We start from the raw sequence: 18,694 nt of genomic DNA, 5'->3' as shown, positions 1-18,694 counted from the left end.
AGTACTTTTTTATTTTTAGGAGGGGAACGCTACAATCTCTGTCATAGCTTCTGCCCTTTGGTTGAGCACTCTATGGTAAGCACTTTGTATGCACTGAATAAATCTCCCCCTGTGTAATAGCATGCAAACCATATCAGGGATGTAAACCGTAGTAGGCAAGCCTAGGGGTGGACATCGGTCGGTTCGGTTGGGTTATGGATATTATCGATTTAGCATATCGGTTATCGGTTTACAAATTTGATAAATCGATAACCGAATCGATAAGATATCGGTTATCGGATATTGGTTGTCGATCATTATCGGTTCGGTTATGGGTTAACCCAATAAGATAACTCAATCTAGAGTTAAATAAAAAAGAAAAGACAATTCATCGGAGTTAAGCAAAAAGAGAGAATTCACGTATAGCATACTAAAGACTTATGCTAGGAGTAACTAGTAAGGTCTATGAAGAATGAAGATGAAATCTAAAGAGTGGGGTTGAGAAAGAATTGTAGAGAATGAACTGAAACCCTAGCATTTGTATATACTTAAGGATAAAGTCGTAATTTTATTAATTCTTATTGGGTTATCGGTTAACCCATTAACAAAATTGGCAAACTGAGGCCCGAACCGATAACCCAATAGTAAAAAAATTTTAAACCATTATCAAACTGTTAATCCAGTAATTCGATACCGATAATTCAATAAAAAATTAACGGTTCGGATTATCAGTTTTACCCGATATATGCCCAGTCTTAAGCAAACCTTATACGACAGGCTCTACCCAAAAAATATTGAGGAGGGATTCAATTCAGGCCATCTGTATGAATTACCCCCTCCAAACCAATAGGTAACCCCGAAGGGTCTAAAACAAGTACTTTATTTGAATACTACTTCAGTCGCACAACCTTTTGTTATTCTCGAATTAAACATTTTACTAGTACATACTAGCGCTATTTAACCTTCTGTTATTCTTAAACATTGTACTAGTGCTACTTCACTTTTGTTATAGTAGACAAACGTTAGTACCTTTTTTCAGCAAGCATAAGAGTTTATAAAAATAATTTATAAAACTCACATACTATGTTCACTAAAATTAAACGGCGTAAAATAAACTTTAATATTTTCCAATAGTATTAATTCAAATTAAAGCTAGATTCTCTCTGTCCCAAATAATTCTTTCTTCTCGCGTTTTGACAGTAAAATAAATAGACTCAATTTATTAGAAAAGTTCCCTATCACTTTAATATGGAAAATTTAATAATTGCCTGTCATTGTAATTTCTTTTACTTGTGTCAGATTTATAGCCCGTTTGACCAAGCTGCAACAATTAACTTATTTTAAAAAGTATTTTTTTTCAAAAGTACTTTTCTGGTAAGAAGCAGTTTGTGTTTGGCTAATTAGTTTAAAAAATACTTCTAAGCAGCAATTAATGTTTGGTCAAGTTTTAAGAAAATGCTTTTAAGTGTATTTTTCTCAAAAATATTTCTCAAAAAAGTGCTTTTGGAGATAAATTATTTTTTTCTGCTTCTCCAAAACTGCTTCTTCTCAAAAGCACTTTTTTTTTCCTTCCAAAAGTTTGGCTCAACACCTCAATTTTTGGCCAAAAGTACTTTTGGCAAAAAAAAAAAAAAAACTTTTGGCCAAAAAAAAACTTAGCCAAACAAGCTATTAATCTCATAAGATGGTCATGACCCCCTCCCTGCTCCCCCATAAAAAAAAATAAAAAATAAAAAAGGAAAAGATATGATGAAATTTCATCTTCTTTCTTCTATTTATTAACATAAAAAAAGTTAACATGTAAATCTCTTCCTAGTTGCCATTCATAAAGTGGATTTTCGTTGGGGTGTGGCCTGCCAAATGGAAGAAATGCTAAATAACCAATGCATAACCAATGCATGTCATCCAAATTCCAAGCAAGGCAACTCTTGGCTCAAGTTGACGGAACAATTTGTGGATTGCGTTGATTACTTGTGAGAAAAACAAAATCCAGCCTATTCGTTTTAGCTTTTGTTAATTTTAAGTCTGAAACTCTCCCACTGAAGTTGACTGAAAGGTAATTTTGGCAGGATTCAACTTATATGTATTGATAGCACAATTGAGTTTTATATTATCTTCTCATTTTAAGTTGTTATAGTACGATCTTTTTTTAAAACTTTATATTACTATATTAAATTTATCATAAAACTGTTTATCCGTAAAACAATATAGTTGAATTTGTAACGTGGTTTATAGACAAGTGAATCGATTTGATTCAAAAATACAAAATGAATAAGAACAGAAATAAGATTATGAAATAAAATTAAAGAAAATACAACTCTGGCAAAGTGTTTAGCTTCTCCGATAGTAGTGACAAGAATAAAATTAAAAATAAAGAAAGCTGTTCTATAGAATGAGGACAGATTAAGGCTTTGTGTACCGAATATTTCGTATCTACAATAGATGTTAATTCTCCTATTTATAGCTTTATTTAGGGAGACAAGATCCCTAAATCAAGCTCCTCTTGAATGAGAATAAAACTGTCATTGATGGCCACATAACGACTGGCTATAAATGCAGATACTCTGTAACAGTCGCTCACTAAATGCTACCCGATGTCAATACTTTGAACCTTTGTCACCTGCTACTCAATCTTCGAGATTCATTAAATACCAGTCACATGCTTGCAATCGGTATAGATTATTTGTTGACTCACACCCTACATGTCTTCAACTCTTCGCGTTAACTCTTCATTCGTCCATCTGCCACTAATCAATTTTACCGTATACATAGTCCCCCTACTTTTCGGTGACAATACTTTAGTGTCATCGAAAAGTGGAGAAAACCTCTTTCCTTAGCAGGCAAGTTTCTGAACAGTTTCCAACATTTGAAAGTACGCACGTCTCTCCGCATTTAATGATCCGAACACGTATTACCTCACGATTTGAAAAATATTTTTGCCAGTTCTCGAGGTAATCATGACCACGATTTTGCCGTCTATAACTTCTCCACTACTCCTCATTTTTAGTTTTTACTTTTTACAACTTCTTCTTCTCTGATTTATGTTAGAATTCTACTACAAACTTCAACTTTTCCAGTAAATTTTTTCTTCATAAATTTCTTACCATCATTTCTTCTAACACTGTTGCCTTCAGAAACTCTGGTCTTCTCTGCGATGGAGGTCCAAAGAAGAACATAACAAAAAAGGTTGATGTTTTTGTCTGAACCTCCTACCGTAAACACCATCATACATCTTCACCTTAGCACAATATCTGATCTTCAAGAACAAATAGTACCTGCAAATTTTAAAAGTGACAGACACTGGCCTGTTTGTAGGTATCCTTCTTCCATTCATCCTCCTAGCATCCCTGTCATGAAAGAGGATTGTAATTAGAATAATATTGAAATTCTCACACCTAATGATGTAGAAAGAGTCAACTTCTCCAAACCGGGGTTCATGTATGTTCATACATACCATTTTACTTTGGGCCCCTTGACTTTGGAGTGGGTGAAGGAATCAACCCAATAATCCTGAAATTCTGTCACCGGTACCTGATGTGTTTGGCACAAGTAGGCCCATCTATATGGTGTACTGTGGCTTGCTTCCGTCAATTGTGTTTTGAGGCCGGGGAAACTCTGATTCTTGGACACATGATGAATCTTTATTCCCAAAAGATCTTCCATGGGGGTGTGCTAAAACTTAGCAGACGTGATCATCATGCCCTTCTCACTAGCTTCGATGATGACAACGATCGTGGATGGATGGAACGGTTAGTTAGCATTGCTACATGGGATATCTTCTCAACCACAACACCTACTTTTCCTGAATCGTGGAACCTTTTCCGTAAGTCTTCTAATATCTTTTTCCTTTCCATGTTTTAAAAACACCTTCTTTCGCTACTAACTTTATGCTTTCCTTATTCCAGCTACTCCTTGGAAGCCATCACGGGTTCAAAATCTGGCCCAATGAGTTCTAAAAAATTCTGGATATCACTACACCAGAATCTCGAAGATGGAAAGAAATGGCTCCCAAATATGGGAGGAAAGCCAAAAACCATGGTAAACAAAAATTCTTCTTTCCTTCTTTCAATATACCTTGGGAAATAATTTATCTGCTTTCTTGTATCACACATGACTTTCGAAGGGATCTGTCATTTGCCCCGACATCGAGGCTCTCGATGACCCGGTGAAAGCCGAACTATTATTGTAGAATGTCCTTAACCAGAGGAGAGCTCGCGATTTTACTCGCACTTCCGATGAGGGTACCTCTTCCTGGAGTCCTTAGCCCAAGGATAAGAAACCAAAGAAAAAATGTACCTCATCGGCTGAGACTCAAGGGAAAAATTTGAAGAAAGAACCACCCGAACTAACCACAGTGATACTCGATGATGATGGAGCCAATGATGAAGAGGCTTCTCTTCAGAGAAGAAAAAAATCTTCATCAACTCAACTGGATACTCAACCGGCTGAGCTTCAAACTCCACCACCAGAAGAAGTTCAAGAACTCTTGGTAGAAATGAAAATGGCTGAAAATGTTTCTTCCCATTTTCGAATCCCCGTAGTTGTTCCTGGTCACAGGAGTTCAACCCCTGAACTCCCTCCACTTTCAACTTCTAAAACTGTCGTCATCACATCTCCTTCTCCCCCAGATGCTATCTCTTCACCGTCTCCAATCGAGCAAATAACAAATTTTCCTTCCCCACAGTCATCCTATCATAGAAATCTAAGGAACACATTCCCGTAACCCACTCAAAACCTAAGTGGCAAACGAAGTATCACCCTCACGGTATCAAATAACTGCCATATACTTTTCAAACCGGTAGAGCTTGCAAATTATCTAAAGCCGCTAGCCTCAGAAAAAGACTAGAGAAAGATGGATTCTCTCTCCGGTGAATGTTTTCTAAATAATAACACGCATTGTTCGGCACAGGTAACAATCTAACTTTGTTCTATCTTCTTTCAATTTATACTTTACATTAATAACCTTATTTCTAACCTTTTTCAGGCCAACCTCTTGCTTCCGAGAGCCTACAAATGTTGATTTTGGACAAACAAAATCTTAACCTCGGAATGAGATCAAATTTTAGCAACATAATCAACTTGTCAAGTGCCTCCCAGTGTTGGAGGCAAAAATTGCTCAAATAGATGATCTCGAGGCTCAATTGCAGCAATACGAGCAAGATAGAATGACTCACATTCAGGAAGCTACCTAGATACATGAAAACCTTAAGGAATCAAAGGCTAAGTGGGCTGAACTGCATGACATCGTGACTCCTGCTGCCAAGTGCGAGTCTGCCTTTATGGAGAAAGTTAGTAAATTGGAAGCTAACTTACGCTCCAAAACTAAGGAGGCCAATTCTACCAAGTATCAAAGAGAAAAGTTGGAGGAAAGGCTCAAAAGAGTCATGGAGCAGAATCAAATTCATGTCGCAACAAATATTGATCTTGATTCCCGAATCTGCATTGTTAAAGCTTAAAATGGAAAGCTTCAAGCGTAGATTGAAAATTTCCAAGCTATACTTCAAGATCAGAAAGATTCTCTTTTCTTCGAGAAGACTTACGCCATATACCATACGAAGAGGAAGACATTGCAATTATTGACGAATGCATTGCCAAGGCCCGGGAACTGGAGTCAACTGCTCATGAGAACCTCCCTGCTCGGCCCGTTGCTTCTGACTCTTTGAATACTACCTCCGAGTATTCGGGAACCGAAGGAGAAATTGAAGAAGATGAAGGTCTCGAACCGAAAGCGGAACAACCTTCTCCCAATTGAGAAAACAAAGATTTTTCTCTCCCTTCGAGTTCTAGCAGCAAGAACTAATATATATATTTTTTCTTTACTTTTTGTAACTATGTCAAAACCTCTTTTCACATCTGATAATTTTTTATTTAACTAACAAAGCTTCAGGAATCTTTTCACATCCGATAGCTTTTGATTCCCGACATGAACACTTATGAAATCTACCCTTTGACTATGAGGATTTCATAAGAGAGGGCCCTTGTGTTTACGGTGCTCTTAAAGAGGACGTCTCCTGTTCATTCTGGCACAAGCATTTGAAGAAATAAATTGACTTATCATTTGGAGAAGAAATAAGATAAAACTAAAATGACTTTGATTTATTCCCGCTATCTTTAAAAGTACATTTACATAAACATTCTTTTGCTTAAATAAATAAAGCTGCCAATATATGTGGCTATCTTGTACAACTTATTTTTACGGGGCTGATCATGCAGTCCCCAATCCTTATAAGATATTGATCTCAGTTCTAACAATCTTCGGTCTTTGTAACACTTTTTGGGTCTTGTAATGTATTAGTCCCCCCCCAGTGTTCGGATGCTATGTATGAGAATTCGAACAATGGAAGTCTTGTATTTGTCGATGATCCTTCCTTCGTAGTATGCTTTACATTGCTACCTCATTAAAAACCTTGCCAGAAAAACCCAATTGGGACAAAAACTGGTTGAAGGAAAAAAGAATACAGCACATACTTTCATCACTAGCAAGGATCTTCAGCAATATTATCTTTTGAGGTGAGTCACGTTCCAATTGTTTGGCAATTTAACTCCATCTTGATTTTTCAATTCATATGAACCTTTACCGATTATATCTGAAACTCGGTAAGTTCCTTCTGATGTTGGTCCCAACTTTTCAGTGTTAACTTCCCAAGTGCTTTGAGTAACCTTTCTCAAAACCAAATCCCTAACTTTAGAATATTAAAGCGATTGTAATATCTTTCCATCATTTGCTTTTGTGCCTCCTCAAATATGCCAGATCTTGGCGCTCTTTAAGCAAATCTAGTTTTACAAACAACGGTTCATTGTTTGTTTCTTCGTTTGCTCAAAAAAACCTTAAGGTCTGTTCCCCCACTTCCACTGGTATCAAAGCCATTGAACTGTATACAAGTGAAAAGGGTGTTTCACCCGTGCTCGGCTTCAGTGTGGTCTGATATGCCCATAACACACCTGGTAGCTCATCTAACCACTTGCCTTTAGCATCTTCTAACTTTTTTTAAGGTTTTGAATAATTACCTTATTGGTCGACTCCGCTTATCCATTAGCACTCAGGTGGTATGGTGAAGACATAATTTCTTTGATCTTCGATCGTTCCAAAAACTTTGTGACTTTGGAATCTATAAACTGTGGCTCATTGTCACAAGAAATTTCTTTTGGTATTCCAAATCGGCAGACTATGTGATCCCATATAAAATCGATCACTTCTCGTTCTCCGATCTTTTGGTAAGAACCTGCTTTAACCTATTTAGTAAAGTAATCAGTTAAAACCAAAATAAATTTTACCTTATCGGGCTTTTCTGGTAAGGGACCGGCTATATCCATACCCCATTTCATGAATGGCCATAGAGACACCACCAAATGTAAAAGTTCCACTGGTTGATGCACTAACTGTGTATGGCGTTGACATTTATCGCACTTTTGTACAAATGTCTTTGTGTCTTTGTCTACAGTATGCACCAAAACGGTTCTCGCAGACTCCTTCATGAACTTCCCTTATCACATAGTCAACCTCCAATGTCCCTCAACATCGAGCCAATGGTCCTTGGAACGACCTCCTGCATAACTATCCGTCAATAAGACAATAACGAGCCACCTTGGTCCGTATACTTGGTTCACCACCAGCTCGGATCGCACTTTATTTCGATGACCTTGGAACCTAGCCCCCAAGCTAGCTCAAGTCCTACAACCAAAGCCTTGTACTCGGCTTTATTGTTAGTTAATGGTCTGCCTCAGGGTTTCTCCCAAAGGAGTGATTAAAACTACCCCGAGACCGAACCCTTTTATGTTGGAAGCTCCATCCGTAAATAAGGTTCAAATCCACGATATTGTTCCCGATACCAACGCTGCTTCTTTAGCAGCTAAAGGTATTAATCCTGAACTGAAATCCGACACGAAATCGGCCAAAACTTGTGACTTGATTGCAGTCCTAGGATTGTATTCAATGTTGAATTCACTAACTTCGACCGCCCATTTAGACAAATGACCTAATAACTCAGGCTCTTTAAGGACGTTCCTTAAGGGAAAGGTTGTCACAACAACAACTGGATGACATTGAAAATAAGGTCTAAGCTTTCGAAAGGCAACTACGAGAGCTAAGGCTAGCTTTTCAAGGTGAGGATATCATGTCTCTGCTCCTGATAATATTTTACTAACATAAAAAATGGAAAATTGCATACCTTCTTCTTCCAGGACCAAAACAGCACTTACCACTACTTTAGGAACTGCTGGATAAATCAATTGTTGCTCACCTTCTTCTTATTTTGACAATAACGGAGGGGTAGACAGGTACCTTTTTAGATCTTTCAATGCTTGTTGACATTCTAGAGTCCACACAAAGTCATTTTTTCTTTTTGAAAAGTGAAAAAAATGATGACACTTTTCCGCATACCTCGAAATGAACCTGCTTAGAGCCGCCAATCTGCCAGTCAATCTATGTACTTCCTTCGCACTTATTAACTAGTTCGGTATATCCTCAATGTTTTTGAATTTTTCGGGGTTTACTTCGATTCCTCTTTGAGAGACTAAAAACTCCAAAAACTTATCAGAACCAACTTTGAAGGCGCACTTCTCCGGGTTGAGCTTCATATTGTATTTTCTCAAAATGTCGAATGTCTCTTGGAGATGCTTTAGATGATCTCCTGCATTCAGAGACTTAATTAACATGTCGTCAATACAAATTTCCATCGTTTAACCTATCTATTTTTCAAATATTTTATTAACAAACCTTTGATAAGTGACTACGGAATTTTTAAGCCCATAAGACATTACATTATAGCAAAATATGCCAAAATTTGTGATGAAAGAAGTCTTCTCTTGATCTTCCAGGTCCATCCTAATTTGATTATACTCGTAATAAGCATCAAGAAAACTCATTAACTCATGCCCGGCCATAGCATCAATCATTTTATCAATGTTTCGCAATGGGAAAGAGTCTTTAGGGCATGCCTTATTTAAATCTTTATAATCTACACACATTCTAAATTTGTTATTCTTTTTAGGCACTACTACTATGTTAGCAAGCCAATATGGGTAATTTACCTTTCGAATTGAATCTATATTATGTAATCGAGTTACCTCTTCCTTAACAAACTTGTTTCTGACCTCTGCTATCAGTCGTTTCTTCTGTCTTAACAGATGGAAGTTAGGATCCAGACTCAGTTTGTGGACCACCACCCCTAATAGGATACTTGTCATATCTGAATGCGACCATGCAAAACAATCAATGTTAGATTTAAGAAAATCCATATTTTTAACCTAAGTTCGGGACTCAACTCCATTCCTCAATGGAATTTTCTTTCCAAAAATTCTTCGAACAAGGCCACTCGTTCGAGCTTTTTCGCAGTTGACTTGGTCGCATTCGTCTCCTCCGTTACCTAAAAAGACCTCGGTACTTGATATAATTCCAATGACTCCTCGTCTTTATCATCTTCAATTGAGATGGAAGAAGGCACCGGTTCCTGTAATTGTTATTTGCTCATTTCTTTGACCTTGCTACAGGAAACGGTTACTGCGTTCATCTTCCTTATAGCCAATTTATCTCCTATGATCTGCTTGATCTATTCTGGTGTTGGAATTAATAGTTGATGGTAGGTTGAGGCACATCCTTCATTTCAAGTATCCATGACCTTCCAAGGATTATATTATAGCCCATGTCGCCATCTACTACTTCGAATAGGGTGGTCTTCGTGGCATAGGTAGGCACCAAAATTTCTCCTCGTGTGGTGACACTTGTTAAGTTGAACCCGGCCAAAAGCTTTGTTGCTGGAACTATGTTTCCGGTCAGCTTCTCTTACGTCAAAACTCTCCATTATATAATGTTGCCTGATCTTTCAGGATCCACCAATACACGTTTAATTTTAAAATCTAAAATATTAAGAGAAATTACCAAAGCATTGTTGTGCGGTAGAAGTAGTCCATCAGTATTATTTTCTGTGAAGGTGATGTCACCTTCTGAAATCTTTCAGATCCTCTTGCCATGAGTCACCGATATCTTCGCCTTCTTTTCTACCCATAACGTTACCTTATTTACTTCGTCTACTCCGAGGATCATGTTGATTGTCATTCGAGGTGATCCTGCTACCGGCTTTGATGGTTCTGCACTATCCCAATTTCACCCATAATTGTTCTTAGCGCGGTCGCTTAAAAACTCTCTGAGGTGACCATTCCTTAACAACGTTGCCACCTCTTCAAGAAAATGTCGACAGTCCCTAGTCTTATAGTTGTGAGTCCTATTGAATTCACACTATATTAGGATCCCTTTCGCTAGGATCCGATTGGATTGGTTTGGGAACCTAGCTTCTTTAATATTCCTCATCGCCGACACCAATTCTACCAGACTGATGTCAAAATTATAGTCAGATAATCTGGAATATGTCAAATCTCGAGATCCCGATGTCTCTTTCTCCTGCAACGATCTATTACTTCGACCACGATCTGACCTCCTATCGAAAGCGAACCTTTTCGATGACTGAAAACTTTTATTTCCATGCTCATTGGTCCTCTTGTAAGGTTGACAATGACTTCTAGAGGACCTCCGATCTGCATCAAAATTATTTATAAACTTATCTTGATTCCAATCACAATTCCGTCCTTCGGAAGACACCGCAGAACCTAATTGATCACTTCTATTATGATCTTTGACTCATAGAGATTGTGAACATCTGCCCATGTGGTTGCCCGAAACTCTAGAAAACTTTCCTTCAATTTCTGGGAGGCATCAGAACTCAATAGGTTGAGACCCTTTATAAATGCCTCCGATGTCCACTCATCCTGTACCGCTCGTAACAACATCCTTTCCTTCTAAAACTGGATCACGAACTCTCATAACAGTTCGTATTCTCCTTGGGATATTATGAATATATCAGCCTTTCCTTCTCCATGAGGAGCGCAAAACATAACACGAATTTGGTGCTCGCTAGCCAAAGATAGTATAATTTAGTTATCATCTCTACAAGGATTGAATTTAAATAGTATTCAATTAATTTCTAGATTTATGCTATTCAGGATGATTATCACTTTGGTTGGGATGATTAATACCTAAAATTAACTATGAAACTAAAATAATAAACAATTGATCACTGGAAGACAAGAGTTGAGCAATACTAAACTATTAATGGGAGAAATAAAGGTCGTGACAGGATAGGTACAAGATAGCTATCTAGGATCCAACTCTAGTTCAATTCACTCTAATATTCTAATGATTCTCACTAATTCACTAGATGATTAGTTCAAAGGTGTAGCCAAGACTCCTCTCTCGATTAAATTTTAACTCTAAGAGGTGAACTAATACAAGCATTGTAAAAATATTCAAGCATGCGTTAATGGACTGGTCTTTAGGAAAACGTCTCTCGAATATTCTCCTTAACTTGATTTAATCAACAATTCAACAAGCTCTTCCGATTACTTAAGAATCACTGAATTAAACCAAACAAAATAATGTAAAGATAATCACTAAAATATTCCTCTTTCGATTAAATAAACTGGTGAATAAAATTGCGAATAATTCAAAGCTCCATAAGCGAATTCAAGCAAAGAACTAGAGTTAAGATCCACAAATATCAATCAAAACACCATATCTGTCAAACCCTAAGGGAACTTACTCCATAATTATGGAGGAAGTCATCACGAATATAGTTAAAGAGTGAGAAAACAACAATCTAGCTTTACAATCCAAACTCCCATATTGAATTGATGGAAAGATGATGAAATCCTGTCTCTTGTAGCCTCCAATGTCTCCAAAAGCTTACAAGGTCAAAAGTCTTCTAAAAATCATGTTTTTGTGTGTATTTACACCATATAGAAATGGTCCCGGACGAAACTACCCTTTCCAAGCCAAAACAGAAAAAATACTCTAAGAATTTTGTACACGTGCATCGTGCCTCGCGCCGCACTATGCGATGTGGTAGTGGAGAAGTTCAGAGAGCACATTTTGACAGGCACCAGCAATTTACAGTGCCGCGCTGCATACAAAACTGCCCTTTCCAAGCCGAAATAGAAAAATACTCTAAGAATTTTGTACACGCACATCGCGCCTCATGCCGCACCATGCGATGCGGTAGTGGGGGAGTTTAGAAAGCACATCGTGCATTTTTTATAGAGTAAAATTATTTCTTCAATTTTTGATATCCATACTTGGCTCCCAACCCCCGAAAGCGTTCTCGGTTTAATTTTTTGGGCTTTTACTCAGATTTCAAAGCTCCACATTGTTCGATTTAACTCCAGCTTTATCTTTTTAACTCGGAATCACTTCCTGCGAGGCATAAAAAATATAAGGAGCGTAATTCACTATCGTTTAAGCTCAAACACAAGTAAAATGTAGTAATTAGAGTGCAAACTATGACTAACACATAGGTTTCTAGCCTATCATCAACACCCACACTTAAACTATTTTTCGTCTCGAGTAATCAAACTACACTTCACATAGAGACGATCTTTAATAAAAGAAACTTCCCTAACGCATCATGCCAAGAATATTTAAAGACGACTAAGCACCCGATCATAACATCCTAGCCTCAAGACTCGACTCAAAAGCACCACACATTTCTCACAACCTGCTCACTTACTCTAATACAGAGGCCAAAGTCATTGCCTATTCGTCGCAAGTCATGTGCCCTCATACCAAAAATAGAGAGTAGTTCCTCACACAATAAAGTTTAAGAATAAGTAGGAACTCAAGATAGAAAGAATTCACACACTCTCAGAATTAAGATTCATGTGCCACAAAAGTCGTACCATAGGCTTACTCGTAGTGTAATACTCTACTATTTGAGCTCATTCAGTCAAAGATCAAGTAGGACTTTAACTGATTATAATATAGGCTGCGGGACGGGCATGATATTTGAATATAGTGACTACACCTCCTTAAGCACTTTAATACATATACATTAACAATTTAACTTCACACTTGTGTTGAACCAAACCTCAAACTTTACACATAATAACATCAAGCTCCCAATATCTTTAAGCACAAATAAGATGAGAACTACCACTAGCAAGATGTCCAATTTTTTGTTCTTTCTAATACATACACAACTCTCTTTTTTCTTTTTCTTTGTTCTGATTGATTTTTCTTTTTTCTTTTTCAATTCCCTACATATGGTTCTCACAAATTTTCAACTAGTGCACCTTTCTCCATTATTCTTACTTCCACTCAAAAGCCAATCATACCTCAACTTAACTTTTAACAAGCTCATAATAAATTCAAGTGCTCAAGAGAGGTAAGAGGTTCAAACAGATAGTCAATTCAAAAATGGATCAGGTTTGTAGTGTGGTTACCAAAGAAGTAGGATTACAGACTAAAGGGGCTAACCAGGATACACAACAATTAGGCCGGTCATAAACAAATAATTGGCTCAACAAAAAAATACCTATATCACTCCTAGACTGAACAAGACTTCTATTTCGCTTTGCAAATATACGAAGCAAGTTCTAGACATCAATTGACATGCACAAAATATCAACAAAATCCTTAGACACACATTGGCACAAAACTCACTTAGGATCGAATCTATCCCGGCTCTCTAGTCAAAGCAATTAAGCAACATCAAAATCAAATATTTTATGGCATTTATACATGAGTCAAGAACTAAGTCTAGGCGTCACAACTAAGGCACTCACCATTCTCAAGGCACAACAAAGTCAAGAAAAACTATCTCCATTTAATACCATAGCACAAGACTTCTCTATTCCTAATAAAAGAAAAACTAACTACACCCAATTCAAGCAAAACACCTTGAAAATGAACCGCGACACAAAGAAAAACCAAGGAGGAATTATTACACTACCTAGAAAAAATAAAATATTTTTTCTTCGACTTTGATCCCTCAAGAATACAGTCGAGAAAATCTATCGTCGGGAAAAGTCAAAAAAAAAATCTTCAGTCAAAAGAAAAAAAACAAACACATATGTACATAATTACATCCCCCACCCCATACTTTAAATTGTGGCATGTCCTCATGACACACAAATAAAAAGCAAGAGGTAAAGAAAACTCCCCTAAATCATCTAGTCGGGGTCTGAGTCGAAGTCGGGATCTCCTTTGCACACCCGACCCAGTGCACCTGAGAGCTGCTTTTCTACCTTCGTTGGGTACACCCCACACTTATCCTGCTTACTCTCTCCAGTTCACTCCCTTAAGGCCCCCATTGCTCCTTCCATCTTGAAGACCACCCTTTTGTCCCTCACTCTGAACATGGCTGCCTTTCGTGGATGTCCAGAATAGCTCTGCCAGTAGCCAAGAAGTGTATCCCTAGAATCAGAAGGATCTCCCTATTCTCCTCCATGTTCACCATAATAAAGTCCACATGGAACACAAATATATCCACCCGAACTAGCACATCTTCCACTATTCCTTCAGGTATGATTGTAGTTTGATCCGCCAGCTGTAAGGACACAGGTATCGACCTGATTTCTCCAATCTCTCCCTCCAATTTTCTGAAAATAGACAAATGAATAAGATTAATTGAAGCACCTAAATCACACATAGATTTTTCAAACTTAATACTTCCTAAAGAGCAAGGTATAGTAAAACTCCCTGGATCTCCATACTTTTGAGGGAGCTTATTTTGCAGAATGGAACTACAATGCTTTGTGAGCTTGACAACCGATGTTTCTTCTGATTTTCGCTTGTTGGAAAATATCTCCTTCAGGAACTTTGCATAAGCTGGCATATGTGAAAGCACCTCTGTGAAAGGTATATTCACATGCACCTGCTTGAGCACATTTAGGAAACGCTCAAATTGTTTGTCCATCTCCTTTCTTCTCTGCTTCTGAAGGACAGGTAGAGCAGACATGCATTTGCTTTCCTCAACCTCCTCGTTCATTGAATTTCCATCCTTTTTCTTCTTCAAAGCTCTAGTCTTCCCCTTTTTCTTTAGACCATCACTTCACCTTCTTGAATGTTGTTATTTTTCTGCTCCTCCAAAATCTCCACATGTCCTTCAATCAACTTATCCTTTTGTTTTGCCCTGGGATCCTCCAATACATTCCCACTCCTCAAAGACACTGCATTTATTGTCTCTTTTGGATTTCTTTCCGTATCAACAGGGAGAGCTCCTAAAAACCTTCTTAGACAATAAATTAGCAAGTTTACCCATCTGTCTTTCCAAGTTTCGAATGGTTGTGCCCTGTTCTCTGATAGCCGAGCCATGGGTTTCAAGCCACCCATTTGTCTTAATAATAAAGGCCTTCATCAGATCTTCCATGCTAGACTGATTAAATACTGGAGGCTGATATTGCTGCCTCTGCTGATTTTGAAAACCTGGAGCTCCCTATCCCTGGGGTCTGGATTTGTTCTGTTGTCATGCATTCGCACTACCACCTGGTAAACTCCAAGGAAAATCTGGGTGCCTCTGCCCTATAGAGTTAAAATTGTTGCCACTTTGGTAGTTGCCCCTGTCAAAGATCCCCACAGCATTTACCACTTCATCTGTAGTCTAGGCCTGACACTCATGCATTGGATATGATTCATTCCACAAAAATCACAGAATGGTGATGGCTGGCTCTAGACCTTGGCTAAGGTTAACTTTCTAATCTCTCTAGCCATGATGTCTAGCTGGGCTTGCACTGACATGTCAAAATCTACCTGGAGAACCCAAGCTGATTTTCTTCTATCATTACTTTCAACAGGCCATTGGTTAGCATTTTCAGAGAGCTCATCAAGAATTGCAACAATCTCCTTAGGAGTCTTCTTCATTAAAGGACCTCCAACTGAAGTTAGAGTTTGTCGTGAGGAAGGTGTCAGTCTATCCCAAAAGTCTTGGAGTTGCATCCATAATTCGATTCCATTATACTGACACTTTCTCACTATTTCTTTGAATCTTTCCCAAGCTTTGAAGACCGTTTCAGTACCTTCTAGTCAGAAATTATGGATTTCCCTTCTAAATTCACTATTTTTGCAGCTGAGAAGTATTTGTCAAGAAATATATTAGTCATATCTTTCCATGTCCTGATCGACCCACTTGATAAGCTTCGAAGTAAGTGCTTTGCGTCATCCTTTAGTGAAAAGGGGAATGTCCTTAAGTAGACTGCATATTTTGGAAATCTGTTGTACCGGAAAGTGTTCATGATTTTCTCAAAGTCCATCAAGTGAGTGTTAGGATCTTCATTCGCCTTCCCCCTAAAGACACAGTTGTTCTAGATGGTTTAAAGCAAGTCATGCTTCAACCCAAAATTATTTGCTGCTATGAGTGGAGGTCTGACATTTGAAATTCCCTGATTGTAGACTAGTCTGGCATAATCACCTAATGCTCTTCCAGGTCTGGGCATATTATTTTCAAATTCATCTTCAATGAGAGGTCGGTTCAGGTTGAATCTTCGTTCCCCGTGCCCGTCAATCGTTTCATCAACTCTAAGAGCTGCTTCAGGAGCTGCCCGTGCAGTTGCTTCCTATTGGGCTGCTCCCGTGCAGCCAAATCAACTATCTCCTCACCGTCTTTTTCCATGTTCTGTTGGGTTGAAGATTTCCCCAAGAATTTTCCGGTGAGTGCTTTCTCTTTTCTCAGTTGTTTCAAGTGTTTTCCAACTCTGGTTTGTAAGGTATTACTTCTTTTGAAGAATATCGAGTCATACACCAACGAACTTAACCTTTTGCCTGCACACGGAAGAGAAAAACCATGACGAATAAAATAAAATTTATTTCTGAATTAGCACCAAAAACTATTTTGAACACTATTGATTGCCAATCCCTGGCAACGATGCCAAAATTTGATGAGCGCAAAACGCAACACGAAATTGATGCTCGCTAGCCAAAGATAGTATAGTTTAATTATCATCTCCATAGGGATTGGATTTAAACAATATTCAATTAATTTCTAGATTTATGCTATTTAGGTTGATTATCACTTTGGTTGGGATGACTACTAAGTAAAATTAACTATGAAACTAAAACAATGAACAATTGCTCACTGGAAGACAAGAGTTCAACAATACTTAAATATCAATGGGAGAAATAAGGGTCGTGACAGTATAGGTACAAGATAGCTATCTAGGATCCAACTCTAGTTCAATTCACTCGAATGTTATTATGATTATCACGAATTGACTCGATGATTAGTTCAAACGTGTAGCCAAGACTCCTCTCTCGATTAAATGTTAACTCTATGAGGTGAACTAATATAAGAACTGTGAAAATATGCAAGCATGCATTAATGGACTGGTCTTTAGGAAAATGTCTCTCGAACATTCTCCAAACTTGATTTAATCAACAATTCAGCATGCTCTTCCGATTACTTTAAAGAATCACTGAATTAAACCAAACAAAATAATGCAAAGATAATCACCAAAATATTTCTCTTTCGATTAAATAAACTGGTGAATAAAGTTACCAATAATTCAAAGCTCTATAAATGAATTCAAGCAAAGAACTAGAGTTAAAATCCACAAATATCAATCAAAACACCATATCGTCAAACCCTAAGGGAACTTACTCCATAATCATGGAGGAAGTCATCACAAATATAATTAAAGAATGAGAAAACATCAATCTAACATTACAATCCAAACTCCCGTATTGAATTGATGGAAAAATGATGAAATCCTGTGTCTTGTAACCTTTCATGCTCTCCAAAAGCTTTCAAGGTCAAAAGTCCTACCATGCAGGAACATGCCAGGACGAAACTACCCTTTCCAAGCCGAAATAGGAAAAATACTCTGAGAATTTTGTACAACCACGCTGCTCTGCGCCTCGCACAGCACCATGCGATGCGGTAGTGGGGAAGTTCAGAGAGCAGATTCTGACAGGCAACAGCAATTTACACTGTTGCGCCGCCCCATACGACGTGGCTGTGCTTTTTTTACAGAGTAAAATTGTTTCTTCGGTTTTTGACATCCTGACTTGGCTCCCGACCTCCAAACGTGATCTTGGTTTAACTCCTTAGGCTTTTACTCAGACTTCAAAGCTCCACATTATTCAATTTAGCTCCAGATTATATTTTTAACTCGAAATTACTTCCTGCAAGGCATAAAACACATAAGGAGTGCAATTCACTATCATTTAACCTGAACCACAAGTAAAATGCAGTAATTAAAGTATAAACTATGACTAAAATACGGGTTTCTAGCCTACCATCACTCTAGCATGAGTGTTGATAAACGCATATGCAAGCATTTCAAAAGAACCAATGGAGTGCTCAGGCAAGAGAGAATACCAAGTTAACGCACCCTTTGTCAGGGTTTCGCCAAACTTTTTCAACAAAACAAATTCGATCTCATGTTGGGCCAAGTTTTTTCCCTTTACCGTCATAGTGTAGGTCGTGATGTAATCCTGTGGATCCGAAGTCCCATCATATTTTGGTATATCCGGCATCTTAAACCTTTTTGGGATCAACTCTAGTGTTGCGCTTGGTTTTAACTACAACTGCATGTACTTCTTTAAATCTGGTCCCTTTAACACCAGCATCGCTCCCCAGATCTGATCTATCCGAGTATGGAACTCTTTAGCGTTTTGGTCCATTCGCTCATTCATTTCTCTCATAAGTCTCATGAGCTCGGTATTTAAAGGGTCATTTAAGTTATTGTTCCCAGGTCCACTATCGGTACTGATCACGCTCAACTATGCCTTATAAAAAAGACAATGCGGTCGTTGCAAATATAATCCGGTTTACAAGTCCGGAGTCGAATCCTACAGAGAACTAAGGCTTAGCTACAACTGTTCACTATCACCAAGAAGACAAGCTTGAACAGTTCCTAACTTATAGATATTTAGATTCTTGTGTTTAACTAATTG

At 37.9% G+C, this 18,694-nt stretch overlaps 1 protein-coding gene across 1 annotated transcript; it reads right to left on the bottom strand.

Moving 5' to 3' along the window:
- Window positions 1–14,150: 14,150 nt before the first annotated feature.
- On the bottom strand, window positions 14,151–14,792 carry LOC107760298 (uncharacterized). The gene has a single exon (XM_075255802.1). It carries the CDS (start codon window positions 14,790–14,792, stop codon window positions 14,151–14,153), a length of 642 nt encoding a protein of 213 aa, XP_075111903.1.
- Window positions 14,793–18,694: the final 3,902 nt, after the last annotated feature.

Source organism: Nicotiana tabacum, chromosome 6 (assembly GCF_000715075.1).
Source record: "Nicotiana tabacum cultivar K326 chromosome 6, ASM71507v2, whole genome shotgun sequence".
Taxonomy (NCBI): domain Eukaryota; kingdom Viridiplantae; phylum Streptophyta; class Magnoliopsida; order Solanales; family Solanaceae; genus Nicotiana; species Nicotiana tabacum.
The sequence above is the reverse complement of the archived record's forward strand: the minus strand, read 5'-3'. Positions and strand labels throughout refer to the sequence as shown.